At 40.0% G+C, this 21,077-nt stretch overlaps 1 protein-coding gene across 2 annotated transcripts in view; it reads right to left on the minus strand.

Annotated features, from left to right (window-relative positions):
* Positions 1 to 20,741, minus strand: part of APP (amyloid beta (A4) precursor protein) — a 109,365-nt gene extending 88,624 nt beyond the window's left edge. For both annotated transcript variants that reach the window (XM_010137531.1, XM_010137530.1), the window contains exons 1-2: positions 20,552 to 20,741; positions 3,671 to 3,873 (exon numbers count right to left, since the gene is read on the minus strand). In XM_010137531.1, coding sequence (XP_010135833.1) covers positions 3,671 to 3,873; positions 20,552 to 20,727 — 379 coding nt within the window. In that variant the 5' untranslated portion in view covers positions 20,728 to 20,741. The remainder of the gene's footprint in view (positions 1 to 3,670; positions 3,874 to 20,551) is intronic.
* Between the last annotated feature and the right edge of the window lie 336 nt (positions 20,742 to 21,077).

The raw sequence follows: 21,077 nt of genomic DNA on the forward strand, positions 1-21,077 counted from the left end.
CTGATAGGTATGCAAAGAAGCAGCAAAGTATTTCCTGCTTTTTCAGCTGCTGCGCTGACCCCGCTGCTCTCTGTTAAATGAGACCTGATTGACTGCTACGTTGATGGAAAGCACTAAGCTGAAATTGCTTATTCTTTGTAGTACACCAAGAGAGACTGATTTTTCTTGTCACCCACTGTGCTGAAGGAAAGCAGACACAAAATCACAAACAATTGCTTGTGACGGGGAAGCAGCACTCCTGCTTGCTTCAGTGATGCACTGGAAGAATCACTTGGAGCCTGGACGCCTCAGGAGCAACTCTGCAACACCTGTAACACTGACAGCAGAAATCAAAACACTCCCCTGATTAAATCCTGGCCAGCAGATAGTAACCTCCCTTGCTCCATAAGGAGTCAAAGGTCAGGAGCCATAGTTTTCCTGCAGGGCTTCAAAAGAAGCCACACTTTCTTCAGCACAAATTCAGTGATAACATCTCCCAATGATCAAAGGAGAAAAGCCGACCTGACTTTAATTTCAAGTTTTGGATCCCTGCAACCTCAGACCCACAATTGGCTGGATTTAACATTTGAACTTCAGTAAGAGTATATCTGAAAGTTTAAACTGGGTTTGCTGCCCTACTCCATATAACCTGAGAGCAGAGATGGTCCTTCACAAAAGGCAGAAGAGTGAATACTGGCAAGTACGGTGCTAGGAAAAATCAATTCCCATTTTTGAATAAACACTATAGCTTATAAAAATATGGATGGTTGCTGGAGAAACTGAATGAAAAGACCGTCCTCTTGCCAATGAACTCACCCTGTTCTCCAGGCAAGACTGGTTTCCTTTTCACTGGAAATGAGTTTGCTCATTGCAATAGCAGAAGTAGATCTGCTATTGCTATTTTGATCACGATGCATTAAAATTTGCATAGAAATAAAATTGCCTAACAAATTGATTATACAATAGATCAAATGACTTTAAAGCATAACATTATATTTATGCTTTTCAATTATTTATGGCTGACAGCAATCATTCCATTGATCCGAGGGAGAAAGGGCTTGGTAGAAGCCCACAATTAGGTCCTAATATATGGTTTTAGAACAGTTGTTCTTTTGTTGATTTCACATATGAAAAGGAACTCCTCTCCAACTTGACAAACCCACTCTGTGCTCTTTAATTCTAATGACATAATATTAGTTATTGCTTCATAAAGCATACATAGAACTGGCTGCAAACTGCCTGTAAAGAGCATCCTAGGATACGTTTTACGAACTGAACTTTATTTAATGCTTGGGAAAAGGAGCCTGACCAAAGCTCATGTCCATGCGAATGAAGTTCTGATACTTAATCCCATCTGAAAAGGCTTTCAAGGTGTCTCGATAGGATGGAACACTTAATACATCCGTTGTCTACAGCATACCTCTGCCTCTTTTATTTGCACTGACAATGACAAACTTTTCTGTTTGCAACAGCAAGACAACAGCAGATGCTCACCACAGAAGTTCCTATGCTGGATCTGGTGGCCACATCAGGAGGACAGGGGCCCTGTAGGAAGCCTTCTCTAGAGTGCAGAAAGGGAAGTAAAAGCAAGGACCAAGGCTTTAAGTTATTTGGATACATCTACATTTACAGGAAGCCTTCTCTAGAGTGCAGAAAGGGAAGTAAAAGCAAGGGCCAAGGCTTTAAGTTATTTGGATACATCTACATTTACAAATAAGCAAGCATCTGCATAGTGCAGCTGCATCAGACACCAGTTACACATGCTTAGGGACAGTGTTGGCACCCTCTGTTCCCCAGGATGGCTGGAGGCCTGAAAGCAGAAAGCGCTGTGGCACAACTGTGCTGAAAATTTGTATTGTAACAGATTGCCCTCACCTCACTTGCAGCAAGATGTATTTCACCCAGTCACCCAAGGTTGGAAATTTTAGACTTTTGAAAAACAGGACAATAGCATTTCATTATCTGCTAGGAAGTGTACACATTTCTAAAGGATTTTTAAAAGGTACTTTCAATAGTTTGCCTCATCTCTTTTGTATTTTACATTCATATTATTATACACTACTTTCCTGAAGGCTAAACATCTTAACCTCTTTGAAATGTCAACCTCAGTAAAAGAAACACGTTCCATCTAATTTGTCCTCATTTCCACTCATCCAAAATCCCATTAAAGTCAAGTGTACTTCTTTCTTTTTTTTTCTCTCTCAATATTCATCTACCAGCGAGAACAGGGCGTTTTATCCCCAGGTGGTGAAAGCTCACATATGGAAATATATTTAATTGGTTTAAAGATTTAAACATAATCTCCTCCCACCTCCTCCTCACTGAAATGGCTTTCCAATAACTAAGCAAAACACTCAACACAGTTATGTAAGACAGAAAAGCACAAGACTCTGTTGCCAGCCTCAGAAGAAACATTTGCAAGTGATTTTAGCAAATCATTAGTGCTTTTGATAAGCAAGCTTATCTGCACGTAGACCGGACAGAAAAACATAACTAAAGTAACTCTGCCTTTTCCAAAGCATCCCCTAGGCACCCTTCTGTCCTCTGCGTGTGATGGATCACAGCCAGCAGCCCTCTGCTCCGCACCAGCTCTGCCAAACACTGGCACCGTGGTTCAAGAGAAGAGGATGCTGCCACATGCAAAATGGGGTACTCCCCTGGCAATTCATCCCAAGCATCCCCAGCAGCAGGTGTTGGGAATGCAAGGGGAGAAGAAAAGAGCCAGGACAAATGACCACCCCAAACGCTGCCATTTTTCCTCTACCTCCTGCTTGTCCTAACTCCTTTCTTTTCAGCTGTAGTCTTTAATCTTATTTTCTTCCATCATCTCCAGCACTTTTTGGTAAAGATGTAAGCACTGTGGAAAAACTGGTATCTATCTTACTGAGATTTACATCATATCAAATTGTACTTATTAAAATAGAAATAAAAGGATAATCCATTCAAATATCGTAAGAGAAATGTGGTATTTAAAAATATTACGCTGCTATGTTGTCCAGGGACTAGGGTAAAATTCAAAGTTTAAAATGTAGTTATGTTAACTACAAAATACCATGAAAAACAAATTTTAGAAATGATGAGTTCTTTCTCACTCCATGTTTTTGGTTTTGGGCAATGCACTCCTATTTCCTCCAATTTCCCTAATATGACTCATTAGTTAGGTTCATTTTTCTGCATAGTTATTTCTAAATTCACCTGATTTTACAGAATTAAGAGTTCAAGGAGAAATATAGGAAACAGGTATCCCACAGAAACCACAAATGAGTAAAAAAATGTCTAATTACTGGCGTTAATACAGGAGATCAAACCAGCTAGTGCTACCTCCTGCTTTGAATCAACACGCCCTATCCTTCTTCACCACATGCACCTGATAACCCACATACATACTCTTTGTTACTTGCTACATATGGCAGTCAAATTTTACTTAATGTTACTTTAACATAAAACCAACCCCTCTGCATCCATCCACATCATACACAGCAACCACACTCAATAGGCACCTCCCAAAGAATATTTGTAATGGGAAGGGGAAAGGGGAGGGGATTCAACGTGCAAATTACAGAACCAAAAATGTAAAAATGCTGGAACTTAAAATATTTTGCTGTTTGGAACATTTTTTTGTCATGAAGGGCAAAAGTGCAGAACAGCAGGATCAGTTTTTCAGCCCCAAGCTAAACACCCATGAATTTACCTCTGACAACCTCTTCCACAGACTCTGTAGTTGTGGTGGTAGTGGTTGCAATACTGGTAGTTCTTTCTGTTGCCTCCTCATACTCTTCCTCTGTCTCTTCTTCAATCTCATCACCATCATCATCATCGTCATCAGCATCTTCATCTTCCACAACGGTTAGCTCCTCGTCTTCCTCTGGTTGTTCTTCTACTACCTTATCATCACTAAATGAAGAAAATGATAATGAAGTGTTGGCAACAAAATTATTTCAAGATAACTAGAAAGAATGTTTTATTCAGATGCTCTATAAGGACAAGAAGCTACCTGTTTCTCCATCTTTCTCCCTCCCCTTTAAATAAAAAAGAGAGAATCAGGAACTCTGGAATGTCCCAGCGAGTAAGAAATCAGAAACACTAAAAACCCCCAAAAAGTCAATATTAGCAATGCAGTGAGAAAACTAGCAAGATGCCAGGTTGGAGCTCCTCCTTTTGCACAGGGGTGGGTAAAGAATCCCCATAAGCAATACTGTCTTTTGACAGCTGAATAACACTCCAAACATGCTTGCTCCATGCTACTGTCAACAAATCAATTTTTGTTTTGAAATCAGCTGAAATTAGGTCAAAATGCACTCAGCTAATACACACAAGGAAGCAAGGGAGCTCCTCAGGACTTTCTCAGGAGACATCTTACCAGAGGCTTGCTATGGACTACCTCTCATGACTTTCACAGAGGACTACCAAGCGTTGAACCGACCGCTGAGTTTTTTGTTCTGTTGTTAAAAGCATTATGTGAATGGAAAACCCACTTCTACAGGAATTGTGCACGGAGCTGTCTGTTTTCACAAAGGACAGGACACAGATGGTTGACACATGATGCTGCAAGTCATGCTTAGCTGGCTGTTGATAATTTGTGTCTTTAAGGTTTTATCTCCAGCACAGCAAACGCGGCGCAGATGCTCTGCGCTACCAGCACTGCTGTATAGTTGGTGCGCAAGGCCTCCATAGAAGACCCATGGTACTGACGTGTATTACGATGGCAACACATGCACCCCTATGCTCACAAAGAAACCCCAAACTACTGGACTTAATATCGTTATCTACCATAGTGCTTTAAACTCATCCAGCTGCCTAAAATCTTCAGGATTTTAACCAGTATTGGACGACAGGCGGAAATACTGAAGTTGACTATCAAATGCATTTGGTGGCTTAACATGCCAAGAATTTTCTGGGATCACTCTTAGTTATGAATAATATAGGCAACCAGCCAAAAAAAAAGTATGCTTGGCTACAACTACTGTTGGTTTTGAAATGCTTCCTAACTCGGTGCCCAGCTGTGGCAAGATTCCGCATTTATTAATCTGATCTTCTACTTGAAATTTACTACTAATGAATAAATGATCTTCAAATATTCAAACACCTGCTGACTTTTTGTGACCTTCATACACAAGTGGTTTTGCATCTTTTTGATCACATCACATATGCTTGAATCACCTTTTAGGTGAACCTAACAACTTCTCTCCTTCGTGTCATTTTGGAGACCAAGTCTGCAATATTTCATTTTATAATATGTTGTCTACTAAGAATCTGAAAGTGAACTCAGAGCAAAAAGGAGTAGAGTACAATCTTTCTTAATAGGCTAATAAGTTAAGAAATAATAATAAAATTATTGATGACACAAGTCTGACTCTACTAAGGGAAAGACTCTATACAAGGAAGAATGAATCCCCTGCTCCCCTCACCCCAAAATATTTGGCCTCTAGAAACACAAAATAGACTTAAATAGTGAAGAGCAAAGCTTTCCATTGGGGAAAGCCCAGGTAGGTAATACAAATGGATGTGGTAAAAGCCACTTTTCTGAAGAGTCTGCCTCAGGAGTGACCTGCTTCCATTTACACAGGATTGAAAAAGGGGAACAAAACCACTGGGTTCTTAATTTTTCTTGATTTCTAAGAACTGGCTTAGAAATTTCACCATCTCCACTGTAAGGGTTTCTCTTGGAAATCTAATTTCAGCACGTCTGAAACTTCCAACTTCATTTTTAGGAACTCCTTTCTGAAAATGTGTTTCTTCTGGTTTTGTCTTACCAAGTATTTCACCTTTTTATGAGCATGAAATAAATACTGTATCTACACCATCACCTTTCAAGTGCAAGAGTGAGAAGGTTTGTAAAGTCAGAATCAGCTTCTAATCTCCAGATTAAGGGGCTTCTAGTCTTGGCTAGCTACTGACATTTAAAACAGGCACAATGAGTATAAGACATCCAGATTTTGATAAAACGCATCAGATAACATACACCCTTCATTAAAGAAAGCTGCTCTTTGTCTTTCTCTCACCTAAGCTACAAACACAGCACGCTTTTTAAAACGTGCAATTATTTTTCTCTTCCTTTCACATGAATGATATTGGCAAACTCTTGAAGTTAAAAAAGGACAACAAAAACAACCTAATGAAATAAACAAAGGAAAGTCAATTAGTCACATGGAAAGCCACTTCAAAAATAATTTGTATGCATGCATCCAATATCCATCTGGTTTTAGCTACACAAAGGCAATCAACTCAGCTATTTCAGTCCACAGCAACTTCCTGGGAAATTGTCAGCATCAAGGCCAAACGTTTTTTTCCCTTGCTTTGTCTTTTTTTTTTTTTTTCCTTTTCTTTACAGGGGTGGTGGGAGGGGGATGATAGTGAAGGGAGAAGGGTGAAATAAGACAATTCTCTGGGTGCATTGGTTGGCTGTGCCTGCCATTAAATGGGCCCTGGTTTCCTCTCCTGTAACTTATCAGAAGTAAATGCTTAAAGGGTAGCCCCCATCTCCATCCTCTTTATGACTCGCTGCCTGCTAAAGAACCAGTCATCTGAGAATGTAAAAATCCAGAAGTGATGGAAGACTACAACAAGTTCATGAAAATACTGTAAGAAGCTTACACAAAAAGGTACTAGAACATTCTTTCTATTTTGATCACTCCTAGAAAAACCGTATTTCTGCTGGCACCATATTCTGCAAGGGCAGTATTTCACAGGATTATATTTTACTGCAAGCTTCAAGAAGAAAGGAACAATGAAAATAGAAGTGGTTTCGCCTTAGATTTAGATACCTAAATGCAACTGAAAGCCTTACTATATACTTACACAATTAAGATGTCTGAGGTTGAGCTTTAGAAGGTCATTTCCCTATTTCACACGTTTTAAAAACTCTGATTGTACAGAAGTGTGAAGCTATACTCAGGATCGAAAGGACGCCAGGCTTTCACTAAAAGTAATTATTTTCTCAGCTGTCTACATCATTCTATTTTTATTTATACAGAGGGAAGAGGGAAGAGAGTTAATCTCTTCCCCTATTAGTACTGTCTTCCAAAGAGAAAGGGATGGGGAGATGAAGAGATTTACGAGCTCTTCACAAGTTTTCTTCTCGAATGAAGCCAAGTACCAGAAACTAACTGGACTGGCATTATTCTGACTGTTTAGAATCATGCTGAGTTATACCACACAGTATAACAGACCAAACAGCAACTCAACAGTCAGGAAAGTATGGAACCTAGCAAGGCCTAACAGTAGCAACAGTCCTAAGTTCCACATTAGCTATCAGGACTACCCACTGAGTTATGCACTTAGCTAAGAGTCAGTCACAGAAACCATGCTCAACAGTGCAAACAGAAGCTACCACATCTCAAGAGGCTGTGGTTATGACAGATGTGAGAAGATTGACAATGCCAAGCAGTCCCTCAGCAGCACTCCTCAGGGGCCTGGAGCCACTGGGAAGGAGGGTGTCTCCCAGTATTTGTCAGTAATCAGGGGGATTTAAGCCTCATGCTTGAAGATGCAGGTGTAGTATAAACAATGCTGCATCTTGATATGCTTCCATTCCAAAGATAGCGGGTGGACTTCACTTATTTTTATTATCAGTTTTAACCATTGTTATCATCCCGGCTCTTATTCAAAAAGCATGCATGCAAAAGGGACAATAGAGAACAACAGAGAAGGAAATGAACTTCTACTGCAACATCTTGAATAAAGCAACAACTTTCCGAACAGGGGTAAACCTCTCCCTGTTGCACAGTCTGCAGAGCTGTCTCTCCCTGTCGAGCTAAATTCTCTGGTATCATTCACATTTCTGCATTAGCACTACAGCAGTGCTGTTTCCCAGACAGCGCATCTAACTGCTGCACACCTTTCACCTCAGCAATCAGCTTAAATCCACTGTTTTCAAACAAATATTTACTACCAAATAAATGTGTCTACTATATTTTTCTCAGACGTCTTGGAGTTTTATCTAGCAGATGTGCTTATTTCCTGGTATTATCATTACATTTTACCTTCTTTGGTAAACAAGTATGACTCAGTTTTGTTTCTCCTGGAACCATGATACCTTGACAGCTTTCTCTGTATATTCTCTTGATACTGTCCCAACCGGGGTTTTATTAGCACCACAGACTGCAGAGTCTCGTTTACAAGAAATTGTTGGCATTTTGCCTTATCTCAGAGGTGCTGGTGACAGGATTTTTCAAAGGCTGCTCAAAAAAACCTACTTGATACACTGACAAGTTAACAGATTTGTAAAGCCATATTATCATCATCTGAATTTAACAGTTCAGCAGTAAACAACAGAGGCAAATTGTAAGGCTTGAACGCAGCCATAAAAACACTTGCAAACCCCCACCCCCCCAGCATTAGTATATCTCAATCTCCTGTCAGTGGAGACTTTTGGCAAGGAGGGCTGGCGCTCTCCTCTCATGGTGGACACAGAGGTGATCACGTCTTTGAACCTTCTGCTTCAACCTCCTCTCATATGGGATACCAAAATCCATTCCCCCTGTCATAGAAACAATGCTTCTCTTGAGCATCCCAAGTAGCACAAGGGGTCATTAATAGAAATCATCTACAATCCTGCGCATGCCAAAAAAGGGTGTCTGAAGTTTGCTAGTTGCAGCTCTATTTCAGATTCCACAGACACACTTGGTTTCCAGGCAGCCTTAGGAGGTAGTTTGTTCCATTGACACCAACAGAAACATACCAGCCACTCCAATGGCATTATTTCTGGTTTTAAAACACATACCACTGTAAGGCTCCTGCTGATATGCATTTGAGCACAGTTACAAGAAATGTTAAAACTATAGATCTGTAATGTATATCTAATAACTTCCTTTTCTCAATCCATTGCTGCAGTAAGAGCTGGCACCAGTGTAATATTAATCCATTTCAGTCAGAAGTGTGCATCATCCAGTTAGTTTGTGAAGAGAAAACTGAAGGAATGGTAAAGGAAAGCAAACTTGCTGTTCAAGAAATAAGTAAACGTTAGTAAAGGAAAGTTTCTTTTCTATCTTCCAATGCCTTGCAACAGGGACAGAGGCAGAACACAGGTAACAAGAACAATGACTTTTCTTTCTAACGGTGTTTCAGAAGCATGGGGTCACAGCATAAGCTAGATTTTAAGAAGCAGTTTCTGTCTGCAACTGTTAACTTCAGAGAAAAATGTGTCAGAGCTTTCAATTTAGGATAACAAATAACTCTGGACAAATTACTGGTATTGTGTGTTCATCTGCAATAAATGCTCATCCATTTGCATGTATTTAAACCATGATTTTGTCAAGTTACTTGATCAGAAACATATAATCAGTGGGTGAAAAAGAATGAAAAGGTATTCAAGACAGATATATTAATACATCTCCAAAAATCAGCACTTGCAACTGTATTTTATTGCAAATAGATTACATCTGGGCTGTGGTTTTTACCAGCCACCAAGCCTGAGCAAATAGCTGGGAGAAAGCTGATTCCAGAAGAGGAACCAAATCAGCAGTAGCAACAAGCTGCTGTTTGCCTAACGAGAGCAAGGCCATATACGTAGGCTCTAGAGAGCTGTGGGAATTAACACAGGGGAAGCAATTGCTGCACATAACTTGCAGCCTGTGCTCTTTCAGCCTAACAGACCAAGCTGTGGTAATTTACGCATCCATAACCTTCACTACTGCAGGTATCGTTATCCAGTTTCCAGCCTCTTGTGCTTCGGGTTCCCAAAAGCACAAACCCCCACACCTCTCTAAAGCTCCTACATCTCCCCCAAATGAACTCCAGAAAACAAGAGATGCAACTGGGTTGTCAAGCATTCAGCCCGGGTCTAGCTTTGCTTCCAGCAGACAATCAATGATGAGCGCAGATATATATTCATTCCCATGTACAGGAAAGCTCCAGAGCACAAAGTTCTTTAATCGTGGGAGTGGAAATGGATAGATCCAAGAGTGAAACTCTACATGCCTTAAGAGTTAATGCCTTAAAAGAAAATGCAAAACAGAAACACAAAGCAAATTAGAAGACAAGGACACATGCTTGGAATCCAACAAGATGAGTGCATCCGAGATGCCCTAATTACCAGGCTTTTTGTTAAAAGGAAATCAGAAACCTAATGGCAAGGAACCAAATTCTTCCTCAAAACCCCTGCACATCAGAGTCCTGAGCCTTTGCCCCTTAACGTTTTTCCAAACCTCGTATGCTAGAAAAAGTTCTTCTAACCAAAGGACGAGATTTCTCTGTGAGCCTGATGACACTGAATAAATATTAAATTCAGAATCCTAACATCAGAAGCGCATTAAGACTGAATGTGATGGAAGAGGACAGAGTGAAGGTCCCCTCACAGCCTTATTTCAGCCAGCTTGAGAACCAGCAGAAAAATCTGGATCTGTTACAATATGTTTGTTTCCATGAAACTTCTGCCATACTCACTTCAGTGTCTCTTTGTCCAGCCTGATATCCTACAGCTTATCTGAGGCAGACTGTGCGAACTTTTGCATCAAACCAAATACTTGCCCTGTTTGTGGAATTCATTGTCTTGGTATCCTCACAACAGGGTAAAACTGGAAGAACAACTTTGTCTAACAATTGGGAAAACAAACAAAAAAAACCAAACCAGAAGCATGTAATAATTCTGGATGTTCAATTTAAGACACTGAGTAACATTTTTCAGACAATGTGCCATCTTAAAATTTTAAGCACAAACGCCACCAGCAGCAGCTGCAAGGGGCCAGGACTTCTGCAGAGCAGATTATCTTCACTCAGGCAGCAAGAAGAAAAAAGGTGCACCTTTTGTACCAAGCATTTTATGGTGCCCACAGCACGCCAAACCTAGCGGAAGGCTTTCAGCGCAGAAGCAAGCACAGATCTACTTCTTCAGGTCACCATTTTACTGTTTTAACCTTTTCTTCTTCACTCAGGTCACAATTTGAGTGCTGGGTTTTTTTCAGCATGCGATGAAATGGCTTGTCATCATGTAACCAAAGCCAAAACATCTGTATTCAAGATTAGAAATCTTTTCTGTCACAAAACAAAAAAAACCTCTCTGTGTTTTTCCTGTTTCATCCATGTATTGAAAGTGTGTAGTCTTTGTTAGAAAGAAAAAAAAAAGTAGTTATCCCAGAAAACACTGTACTAGACTGGGTTGTTAATAGCACAGTGTCACAAGAGGTGGAATTCTTAAATTTCCACAAACCACCTCAACGCTAAGCTCTTATTTCTAGTACAGACCACAGAAACTACCATTACATTTATCACGGAAAGGTAAAACAGAGCAGAAACTGCTGGATAATTTATGGAGGGATATCCAGCTATGTATCCTCTGGCACACAGTTATGCTGGTATGACAGTATGTGTTGAAAAGCCCAGCTGTAAATTTCTCACTTTCCATTTTTCTCATGCGTTATAAATAGTACAGTGCTTGAAATGGGGTGGTAAATATAACAATGTCACAAAAACTTCTCAGAACATCTCACAGATCTCTCAAATCAGAAGGATTTCTTGAGTGGATTACTACACGAACATATATAGGCAACCTTTCTCTCCCACATTTCAGTTATCACGATTCATTAGAAGTGACATCTTAAAATTTCTGCTTATAAAATTTTTGCCTATTGCTTAAGAAAAACACGGCAGCTGATGGCTCTGTTTTGTGAGGTTAAAAAAAAAGAGTAACCTTCTCTGCAAGTCAACCTTCTACTAAATGTGCAAGTTTGATGCCATTAACCTCCTGAAACAAGCTCAAAATTCCCTTAAGTCATACAGGTAGCCTGTACAGCTAGCAAACTGCCTTCATCAGGGGTCACGAAAGCCTAGCTATTTTCTACTCATCACTTCCTCAATTACATTAATTCTCTCCACCCAAAGCCTCATCCATCACTTCAGTTAATGCTTTATACCCAAATAGTGATTGGATTTGCCAGCTCAGCATTGTTGTAATTACCTCTCAAAGCAATGTGCTGTTTCATCAATTCATTCTAACTTGTTCTAAGAAGAAATCCAACACTTACCAGTCTTTCTAGAGTCATTAATACTCTGGTGTTTCTATGCTTCCTGAATTTTATTTTAACAACCTCCTCGTTAAAAAGGAAAAAAATGTTATTAAAAATATATCATGAACTACCTCAATATTAAGTAACAGCCAACATGAGTGACAAACCCAATTAACATAAGAATGTGAAACACAGAATATGCTAATAGCATTTAAAATATGCAAGTAGAACAAAATACTTCTAGAGTTATTCAACATAGGCATAACGTTCCTGCTTATAATTTGGTCATGCTTTAGTTCCATTTATAAAGAAAAGCAATTAGGTTGTATTATTAAAACACTTATAAAAACACAGAAGTTCTTAGATAAGCTGTACTGTTAACAAGATTTTTATAACAGGTATGAAGCACTTTATTTTGGTTTCTATCATCAAGAAGATAGGAACTTCCAACCAATTACCTGACACATTATACTGCAAAAATCAGAACACCTTCTGCACTATTTCCCCAAATGAATTCAGTTTCTCTAAAATACCAATTTAGCGATGGACAATTCATGCAGTGCAAAATTCACCTATTTCAGTAATTGGCATTAACCTATACTAACGGCAAAATCACAGGAAGGGAAAAAGGCAAGAAAGACTAAGCAAGTTTGTAATTCCTAGTGTTCATTTTAGGGCTCCGACTCCCAATTAGGACAATTTGTATTAGGACAACTGATGTGAACAGCCTCTGGCTGTGCCCCTTCCTGCTCCTGTGTCACAGATGACTGAGCTTCCCACCAAGCAGACCCTGAACCATTGCAACAGGCATACCACTGCTGGTACAAGGTTCAGTTTTCCTTAAGTTTTCAGGGCCTAGAGCTCAGTCTGCACAGTATGGGAAGGGAAATCTTCTTATCCAGACAAATGCAAGTAATTTCCTGCTTCTAAGCCGTAACCTGCAGTACAGACCCTTCATCCAGCTTCATGTCTGGTTCAACTTTACTAGCTCAAGTGCTTGGGGAGTAGGGGGTGGATTTTTTTCTTTTTTTTTAATGTTTTGGTATTTTGAAGAATCATTTAGGAGACTCCCACTGGAGTATTTCTCACTGAAATTTTAGAAATTTTCCAATTTAATGAAAAATCTTACATCAACAAGAACGTGTTGTTTGTTTTAACGTGTGTGACAAGATGGCTTGAAAACAGATAAGTAACAGAGACAACGTTAATTTTCTTTTTCCTCCAGCGAGTATGTTTCCAACGAAGAATTTAGCCTCAGCACCCTCCTTTTTCTTGATCAACAACATGTTCCTAGCTTTAGAATAGCAAAAACTTCAAAAGGACTCCAGATATCCCTTTTCTACATTCTTCAGGCAAATCTTTTGGGCTCACAGCTGGACTTCCAATTAGACCTCAGATTTTTGAGTCAATGCTGCAAGATGATGCTAACAGTAAGAACAATGGGAGAAAAGGAGGAAATAATGGTCAAAAACCATAATGTCGCTACACACTAGATGTAAGTATGAAGAAACATGTAGAAACCAATGGATTTAAGAAGTATTAAGAATCTCGGAAAGATTTGCCCCACCCCTCACCTTGATTTCTGCATCAACAACGCTCTATATCCAGACACCGTTCAGGGCCTGACTCTTCCTCAGTCATGCAGGACTTCCCCACCACATGCAGACTCTGACACACCAGGGTCCACATGGCTGCAGCAAGGGTTTACTGCGGGTGTCAGAAGCTGTCCTCCCTGCAGGAGCACTTAAATGGGACACTCAGCTGCTGATAGTCAACACAAAACTTAAGGCTGAAAGCCTGTCCCTAAGTCTCTCTGGAGATGCAACACTGAACCCTCTATGAAATGGGAGGAGGCAATGCGTACCAGTACCACCCACCCTTAATCCTAGTTTTGCCAATGTTTTTCTTCACGTTCAAGCCATGTTTGTTTTTTCTAGCTGTAGTTCAAATGCCAAAGAGACTAAAGTACCCATCAGAGCAATAGATCAGAAAGATAAGAGCATTTTGGATACTTCTTCTTAATCTCCCACGTCAACTAATATGCAATGACCAGAAATATGCCTGGATCAAACAATTTCTGTAAAGGCTCTTCTTTCATGCTGTATTTCCAAATACTTTTTCTCAGGGTGAATGAAGAGACGAGCAGGGGAAAAAGAAGGGTGAGAGGAATAGGAGAAAATGTAACAGGGAGAAATGGGGCAAGAATCACAGAATCATTTTGGTTGGAAGAGACCTTTAAGATCATCGAGTCCAACTGTCCACCCTGCACTACCAGGGTCCCTAAACCATGTCCCTCAGTACCACCTTTATGTGTCTTTTAAACACCTTCAGAGATAGGGACTCAGCCACTTCCCCGGGCAGCCTATTCCAGTGCTTTACAACCCTCTCTGTAAATAAATTTTTTAGAGTATCCAACCTAAATCTTCTCTGACATAACCTGAGGCCGTTTCCTCTCATCCTATCAATCATAACTTGGAAGAACAGTCCAACCCCCACCTCACAACAACCTCCTTTCAGGTAGCTATAGAGAGTGATGAGGTCATGTTCTGGATAGTCCTTGTTGATCAACACTGTGAGCACAGAGAACACTGAATAACAGTCACGCTGTTTGCAGCATTTACCTGTGTTCAACTGCATTCACGATTAAAACATCAGTAGCTTCCTGACTCTTGCCTGCATTAAATCTCCCACTCCTCCGGCATTCAGAGACCCAGAGAAAGTGAATTAAGCAGCAGTTAATCAAAGCTATACTTGCAAAAGGAAAATTACTAAACCCCATTGAATTTGACTTTTAAAATTCTTATACTGACTCTTGTACACTATAAATTTACTTTCTTATGTGTCCCTATTTAGACTTACAAATTTTCCATAAACCTGTGCCACAGGCAGACATACCACTTGTCTGTCTACTTTGTGTCAAGGCAGCAGCGTGACAAACCACAAGGACTCTGTGTTGTTGTATCAGGTCAGGACACTACATGACCATGACTAAGTAAAACATACCTTGTGACAGCCCAATTTAATGACAGCGCTCTGGGGAGTTTCAGTTGTAACTGATTTGATATTAAGGTTAACTCGCAGACATTTCTGAAAGGAAGCCACTAGGTAAAACATGCTGACATTTTTGTACCACTTAACTCATAAAGACATAAAAAGAGCTAGAAAGCAAAAAAAATCAAATCTACACTTCCTCCACATCAAGTGAGGATCTCTAACAAATTACTCAACAAAGCAATTCTCTCAGGCCCCCGTGCCTCCTCTTCCCCTAATGCTAGAAGACTAATAATTAAAAGGTAAGGTCTCACCTGTAAACAATCCAGTATAACAGGCACATATACAATGCTGCTTTCATCATTAGAAAATATCAATGAGTTTTAAAAGCCTTTCAGGATTTCTTGGATTAGAGTTAGAAGAGGCAATTAAGAAAAAAGTCAGGTTTTCCATAAACCACTGACCAAAAAAAAAAAACAAAAGCTCTTTATGGAGTCAAAAAGGATATGGCACTTTAACTACTTTTTTTGCAGCATCTGGGAGATGAGCACTCATCCTTAAGCTCAGTCTGGTACAGGGTTGCAAAACCAGAGAACAACGTGATTACCATGCTATATAGCATTAATTTATTTTAGTTTTACTTCACAGTTGACTTAATTATCAGCAGAAAGTGGACTGCACTCTTTGAATTATTTATTGTAGTAAAAAACCTATTGTATTAACTATCCTATTGGCAGGTAAAACAAACCATAAAACTTCACTTGGCAGAAGTTTATGAGAAACTGTAAAGCAAACCCTTGTAAAATACACTACTCCCTACAATGTGACATTTACACTACCCAATCATTACATCAGCCTGAAAATATATTTTATACACCAGACAGACAAAATTAATTCGGCCTAACCTGCTGAGGGAAAAACAGTGAGAAATTAAATCTCCTACTTTGGACCCTGGAAATACATTCAGGTTGTCTAGAAAAATGAGACTTGGACGAAGTTAAGGCACTATCTTCTGCTCTTGAGCCACGGGATTTAAAGAAAAACCTTCCATATAACCCTCAATAGTGAGGCTTATCATGCCTCAGTTTCCCTGCTCTGAAAGAAGGAAAATGACAGCAGCCTGTTTCCCTGGTGGGATGAAAAGCCTGGGAGGTCTCATGCACAGTGACAGGAAGATGAGGAGAGACACATATGAGACAAATGCAGACATAGAAAACATGGAAGTTTCCAGCTTGGCCATCACTCCTAAAGATGTTCAACCTTGGACAGGTTCAGTCAAGGACAGCAAAGCTTCCAGCAAGTGCCCAGGTACAGGCAGGAGGGCCACAAAGCTGTGCTGAGTCTCAAGGGCAGCCAGAGCTTGTAGGTCACTCGACTGAGTGGTAGGTATGCAGGAAGAGGCTCTGTAGCTATATTGAAAGCCAGCACCTGCATCTGGCCGTCCCTCAGGCAGCCGTCAAGGTAATTTTTAATTAAAGGTGTGGATAACAACAAGGAATGCCATTGCTGAAAGATGCTTGTGACCTCTTAGTCAGAGTTATATGCTATTTCAGGACAAACATGACATGATGTCATTTCAAAAAAATGGGTGGATCCTGACTCATGAACAAAAAGGGGTACATCACACCTATCACCAAAATACACTCTTCCTCCTTTTCCCAACTACTGCCAGCAATCCACACCATGAGGCAGGGCACATCCTTTTATGCCCAGGTGGTGGTCAGATGCCAGGTAGGAAGAACATCTGTCTATAATAGCACTGTAGCCCAATCTGCCTACACATGCCCTTTGATGGCGTGGATACAAGAGGCTGCTGAGCTTTGCTTCCTCCTGTGCAGAAGAAAACACCCATAACAAAACAAAAAGGAAAATGCAGTGCTCCAGAGACAACTGTTGGGAGTAAAAACACCACGCAGTCTGAAAAACAGCATTTACAAAATGAATGGCTTCAATGTGGTTTCCCCTAAATAGCCGGAATCATAAAAGCAAGTATTTTAGAGTTTAGACCTGAATAGTTTGAGATATAAAGTTACTTCAAAATGCATCACCAGCATTTGTTGTATTCTGCTTTGTTGCGACAGCAATTTTGAGAAACGAGGATATAATCATTTGCTTTTCAGGTTAGCATCTCTACCTCAAACATGTCACCTTCACTTTGACTTGGGTGTCTTAAAGTAACCACAGCCCGTTTGAACGCCCATGTGCTGGGCACATGGCAGTTACCACACTGCCACCCACTGATGGGGCGTTGGGGGTGGTGGGTGGTGTGTGCCCAACTCTTTCCAGTGTTGTTTTACAGAGATAGCAGCATGAAGCAGCCAGCCTGGAGGTTTCACTCTCCAGGAGTGGTATTGGACACCAGCAGGATGAGTGACGAACCCACAGCCATTGAGCAGAAGGCTCCACAGCAGCAAGTGAGAGACAAGGAATACGAAATCCTGCAGCTGGGATCATTTACAGCAGGAGAGTGGGTTATGTTCTAGCTGGACCATATAAATGGTAAAAGCATCTAAAAGACCTTATTTGTACAACAAAACCAAACCTAGATCCTAATAAAACAAAACAAAAAAAATAGTCGAGAAATTACTGCAGTAGTCATGGTACTGGCAGCTAATTTTAGCCAGAAATTGTGAATTCTGAGTAGAAATGGGAAAAAAAAAAAAAGTTGACCCAGTAACCACTGCACCAAGAATGCTGTGAAATTACCACCACAAATCTGTGACACAGTATGAACTCTTTCTCCTAAAGGACCAGCTGGTAATTTTCCTATCTTTGCATGAACAAAGTGTTTTTCAGTGCTTGTAGCAGCTGTCACAAAAATGACTGGCAAAGCAAACACAATTCCCCAGAATCAGTGAGTGCCCTGCCTAGAAAACACATAGCATGTGTCTGATGATTTGGAGTGCTCCCTGTATGTGTTAAAAGCTGTCAACTGGAAGACACCAACAACTTGCACTCAGCTGATCTGACCCCATCTATGCCGATTCCCAAGCGAACACAGCACTTTGAGCTCATCAGTTAGCACACCCCCTTCCAGACCACAGAAGGGCTCTGTGAAGAACACAAACCTCCTCTGACAGAGTGCTTTGCTTCAAACCTACTGAGCAGTGTTGGCATGAGCGCAACTACCAGCGCCGCCTTCTCTTTTCATGCAGGGTCACACTGAGGATGTTCTCACACACAAGGGGATGTTAAACTCTATGGAAAGCTTCAAGACGAAGCAAACATTGTCAGTGTGAGACCACCCATGCAAGGTGAAAAATGTAGACTTTCATAAGCACTTCAGACAGAGGTGCTCTAACAGCTGAGAATAATGGGAATCTAGCATTAGGAAAAGGTTTCCCTACTTTCCACTTCTTTTCTCCTCCTTCCTTCCTCACAATCACCTTAGAATTATGGCATCTATATGTTTATACAGACACAAACATATGCTCATATACGTATAAATACACACACACGCACACAAAGTTTGAACTACCACCCACTGCTGCATAAGAAATGGGTGATTATTTTTTAAAATATGACTAAATTTCAAGAGTGTTTCCGGCCCCAGTACAGAGAGTTTAAAAGCAGTTGGGAAGCTGAAGAGGCAGCAAGAAATAGGAGTGAGTCAGTGCAAAAGAATTACAAATTGCTTGACTCTTCATCTGCAGTTGAAGTAAAAGTGCCCCATAAGCATGCACTCCTATGGGAGGGGAGGAAAAAAATAAAGCAGTATTTGCTTGTAACTTCAGAAATGGATTCAAATGCAATTATAGTTCCTATTCCTAGAGGATACAAAATTTATGAAATTATTCTTCAACTCATCTCTTCAGATATTATATTGCTTTATGAGGAACAAAACAGACTAGAATAGTAAATTAAATGTTCAATGACAAACATGAAAAAGACAGAAATAAACGGTGTATCTGTCTTACAAATAGAACTACTCTATATACACCCCTGCAAGCTCTCAAATTATTTTAGGAATCTTTCATTAGACATATGAAAGAAAACGTTTACATCTATGTATTCTACATATAGATATATGTAATAAATATAAAATATATAGATAAGACAAGTAATAGGTGCATAGGATAGATCTATCTTGTGTGTGTGTATATATATAGATGAAAAAAAGCAAATTTGTCTCAATTAGAACAAGGTCTGCACTCCTATCCTAAGAGAGCATATTCCAATCAAAATCTAAACAAAATATACTGAAGTTGACACAGCAACAGTCCAAAGGTCAGTTTACAAATCCCACGGAAAGTGTTATAAATTATGACACTTTGACAGCTGTTGAAAGGACAAGTCAGAAAAAAGCCTGAAGGTGTCAAGGTGGAAGATGCAATGTTGTTTGATGCAGGCTTTTTGAATATAACAGTCCTGAACATTCATTCACTCCCTTTCATGAGAGAAAACTGAAAATTACAATGGAGAAATATTAATTTTAAACCAAACTCTTCCCTGCAACACTTGGTAATGCTTTGTCAGGAAAGATTTAGATGCTCACTAGGACACTTCTGTTGTCTTAATGCCATGTCTTTGCACCAAATTACTGCAATTCGATCTCTGTCCTTCATCTCTACACTGTTCCTGAACTCATTTCCATCTCGATTATTAGCAAGCCCAAACATAATTCAATTCAGATCTATTAACTTTCTGCTTTATTCACTTAATTCGGTCCCTATTTATTTTCAGGGTTCTTCTTGAAACCACTTATAATCTGCCCCACGTTTTGGATTTTGTATATTATTTGTAAAAGATGCAGTATCATCAGCTAAGAAGTAGAAATACTACAGTAGCACAGTACGAAGTGTGGAAGTCTAGGGAACACAAACAGAATTTGAATGTAGATCTTGGGATTTATCAAGAAAGCCATCTTAAGAGAGTTGTGTGAATTCAGCAGCAAAGACACAGCATTGTACTCTCTTCTCCCGGCTGCTGTCTAACATGCTGAAGAGAGTGACATGAAAAGGCTTTGACAGCACCAGACCACTCAGTTACAACACAGTCATAACCCATATTTGGCTCAAAATTAGCCTTTTTGCACAGGGGATATTAAAGGATAAAGACATGCATGGTAATTTCCCACCCACCACTGCCTTGCAAAGGAAACCTCCATACTCCATCTTAACAGCAGCTTATTAGTTAATCTGTAAAAGGCTAGATATTAAACCAAATTTTCTTTCAGGTCACATTTAGGAAGCAATTGTCAGCAGAAAAATATTCTTATGGTAATAAGAGCACATAGCTAATGGCTATTATGAATGAAGACATTTCAAAACCTTCAATGCTTATGTCAGCTGAGAATCTGCTGCAATATCCCAGACCACACATGAAGCATCTTAAGAGTACAGCGTTTATCATTTAGTTGTCAAAAAACAGGTATTTAAGCATTTTTGTTTTAAATATGGCAACACTTCTCACTGAAGAAAAGTTGAAGGCATCAAAGGCACAATAACTATATTAACAATAAGCCTTTCTGTAGAAAGTGGAAAATAAATGAGTAGAACACTGGTGTTTTCAACCACTGTAGGTACAAGTTCACTTGTAAGGAGCAGTGACTTTTCCACACTGAGGTCTTTTAAACAGATTTTTGGCAGCTTTAGTAAGACGATAATAACAAGTTGAAGGGTAAACTGACTCTTTCTTACCTTCCATCTGCATAGTCGGCATCTGCACCTCCCCACCAGACATCTGAATCATCATCTTCAGCATCAGCTGAATCAAGATTGTCACTTTCCTCTGCTAATGGGCAGCAAACAAACTCCACACCCCGAAACTTGTCGATTCCGCAGGGCAGCAGCATGCCGTAGTCATGCAGATTCATACTCTTCTCACTACAGGACTACAGAAAATCGAAAGAAAACAGCAACAATATTGTTATAGAGGAAACTGGAAAAAATGTCATAGACAAAGAAAATGTAAGGGGCTGCAAACTGCCACAGGAGGCTGAAGTTGGTGACCTACATGATCTATAAATTTTGAAATGTGATTTAGACTGGGCACATGTGCATTCACTGCTTGCACCATAGGTAGTTCCCTACCTGCGTTCGCATGACTATTGCAAGCAACAAGCTCTCCCTTCCCCTGCCCTTTAATCCTTCCCAGTACAGAAAGACTTGTCTCCTCCCATACACGTGAAACTCCAAGGGAGCACCTCCCTCTCTCGGACTTCCG

Source organism: Buceros rhinoceros, unplaced genomic scaffold (genome assembly GCF_000710305.1).
Source record: "Buceros rhinoceros silvestris isolate BGI_N320 unplaced genomic scaffold, ASM71030v1 scaffold7536, whole genome shotgun sequence".
In the NCBI taxonomy this organism is placed as follows: Eukaryota; Metazoa; Chordata; class Aves; order Bucerotiformes; family Bucerotidae; genus Buceros; species Buceros rhinoceros.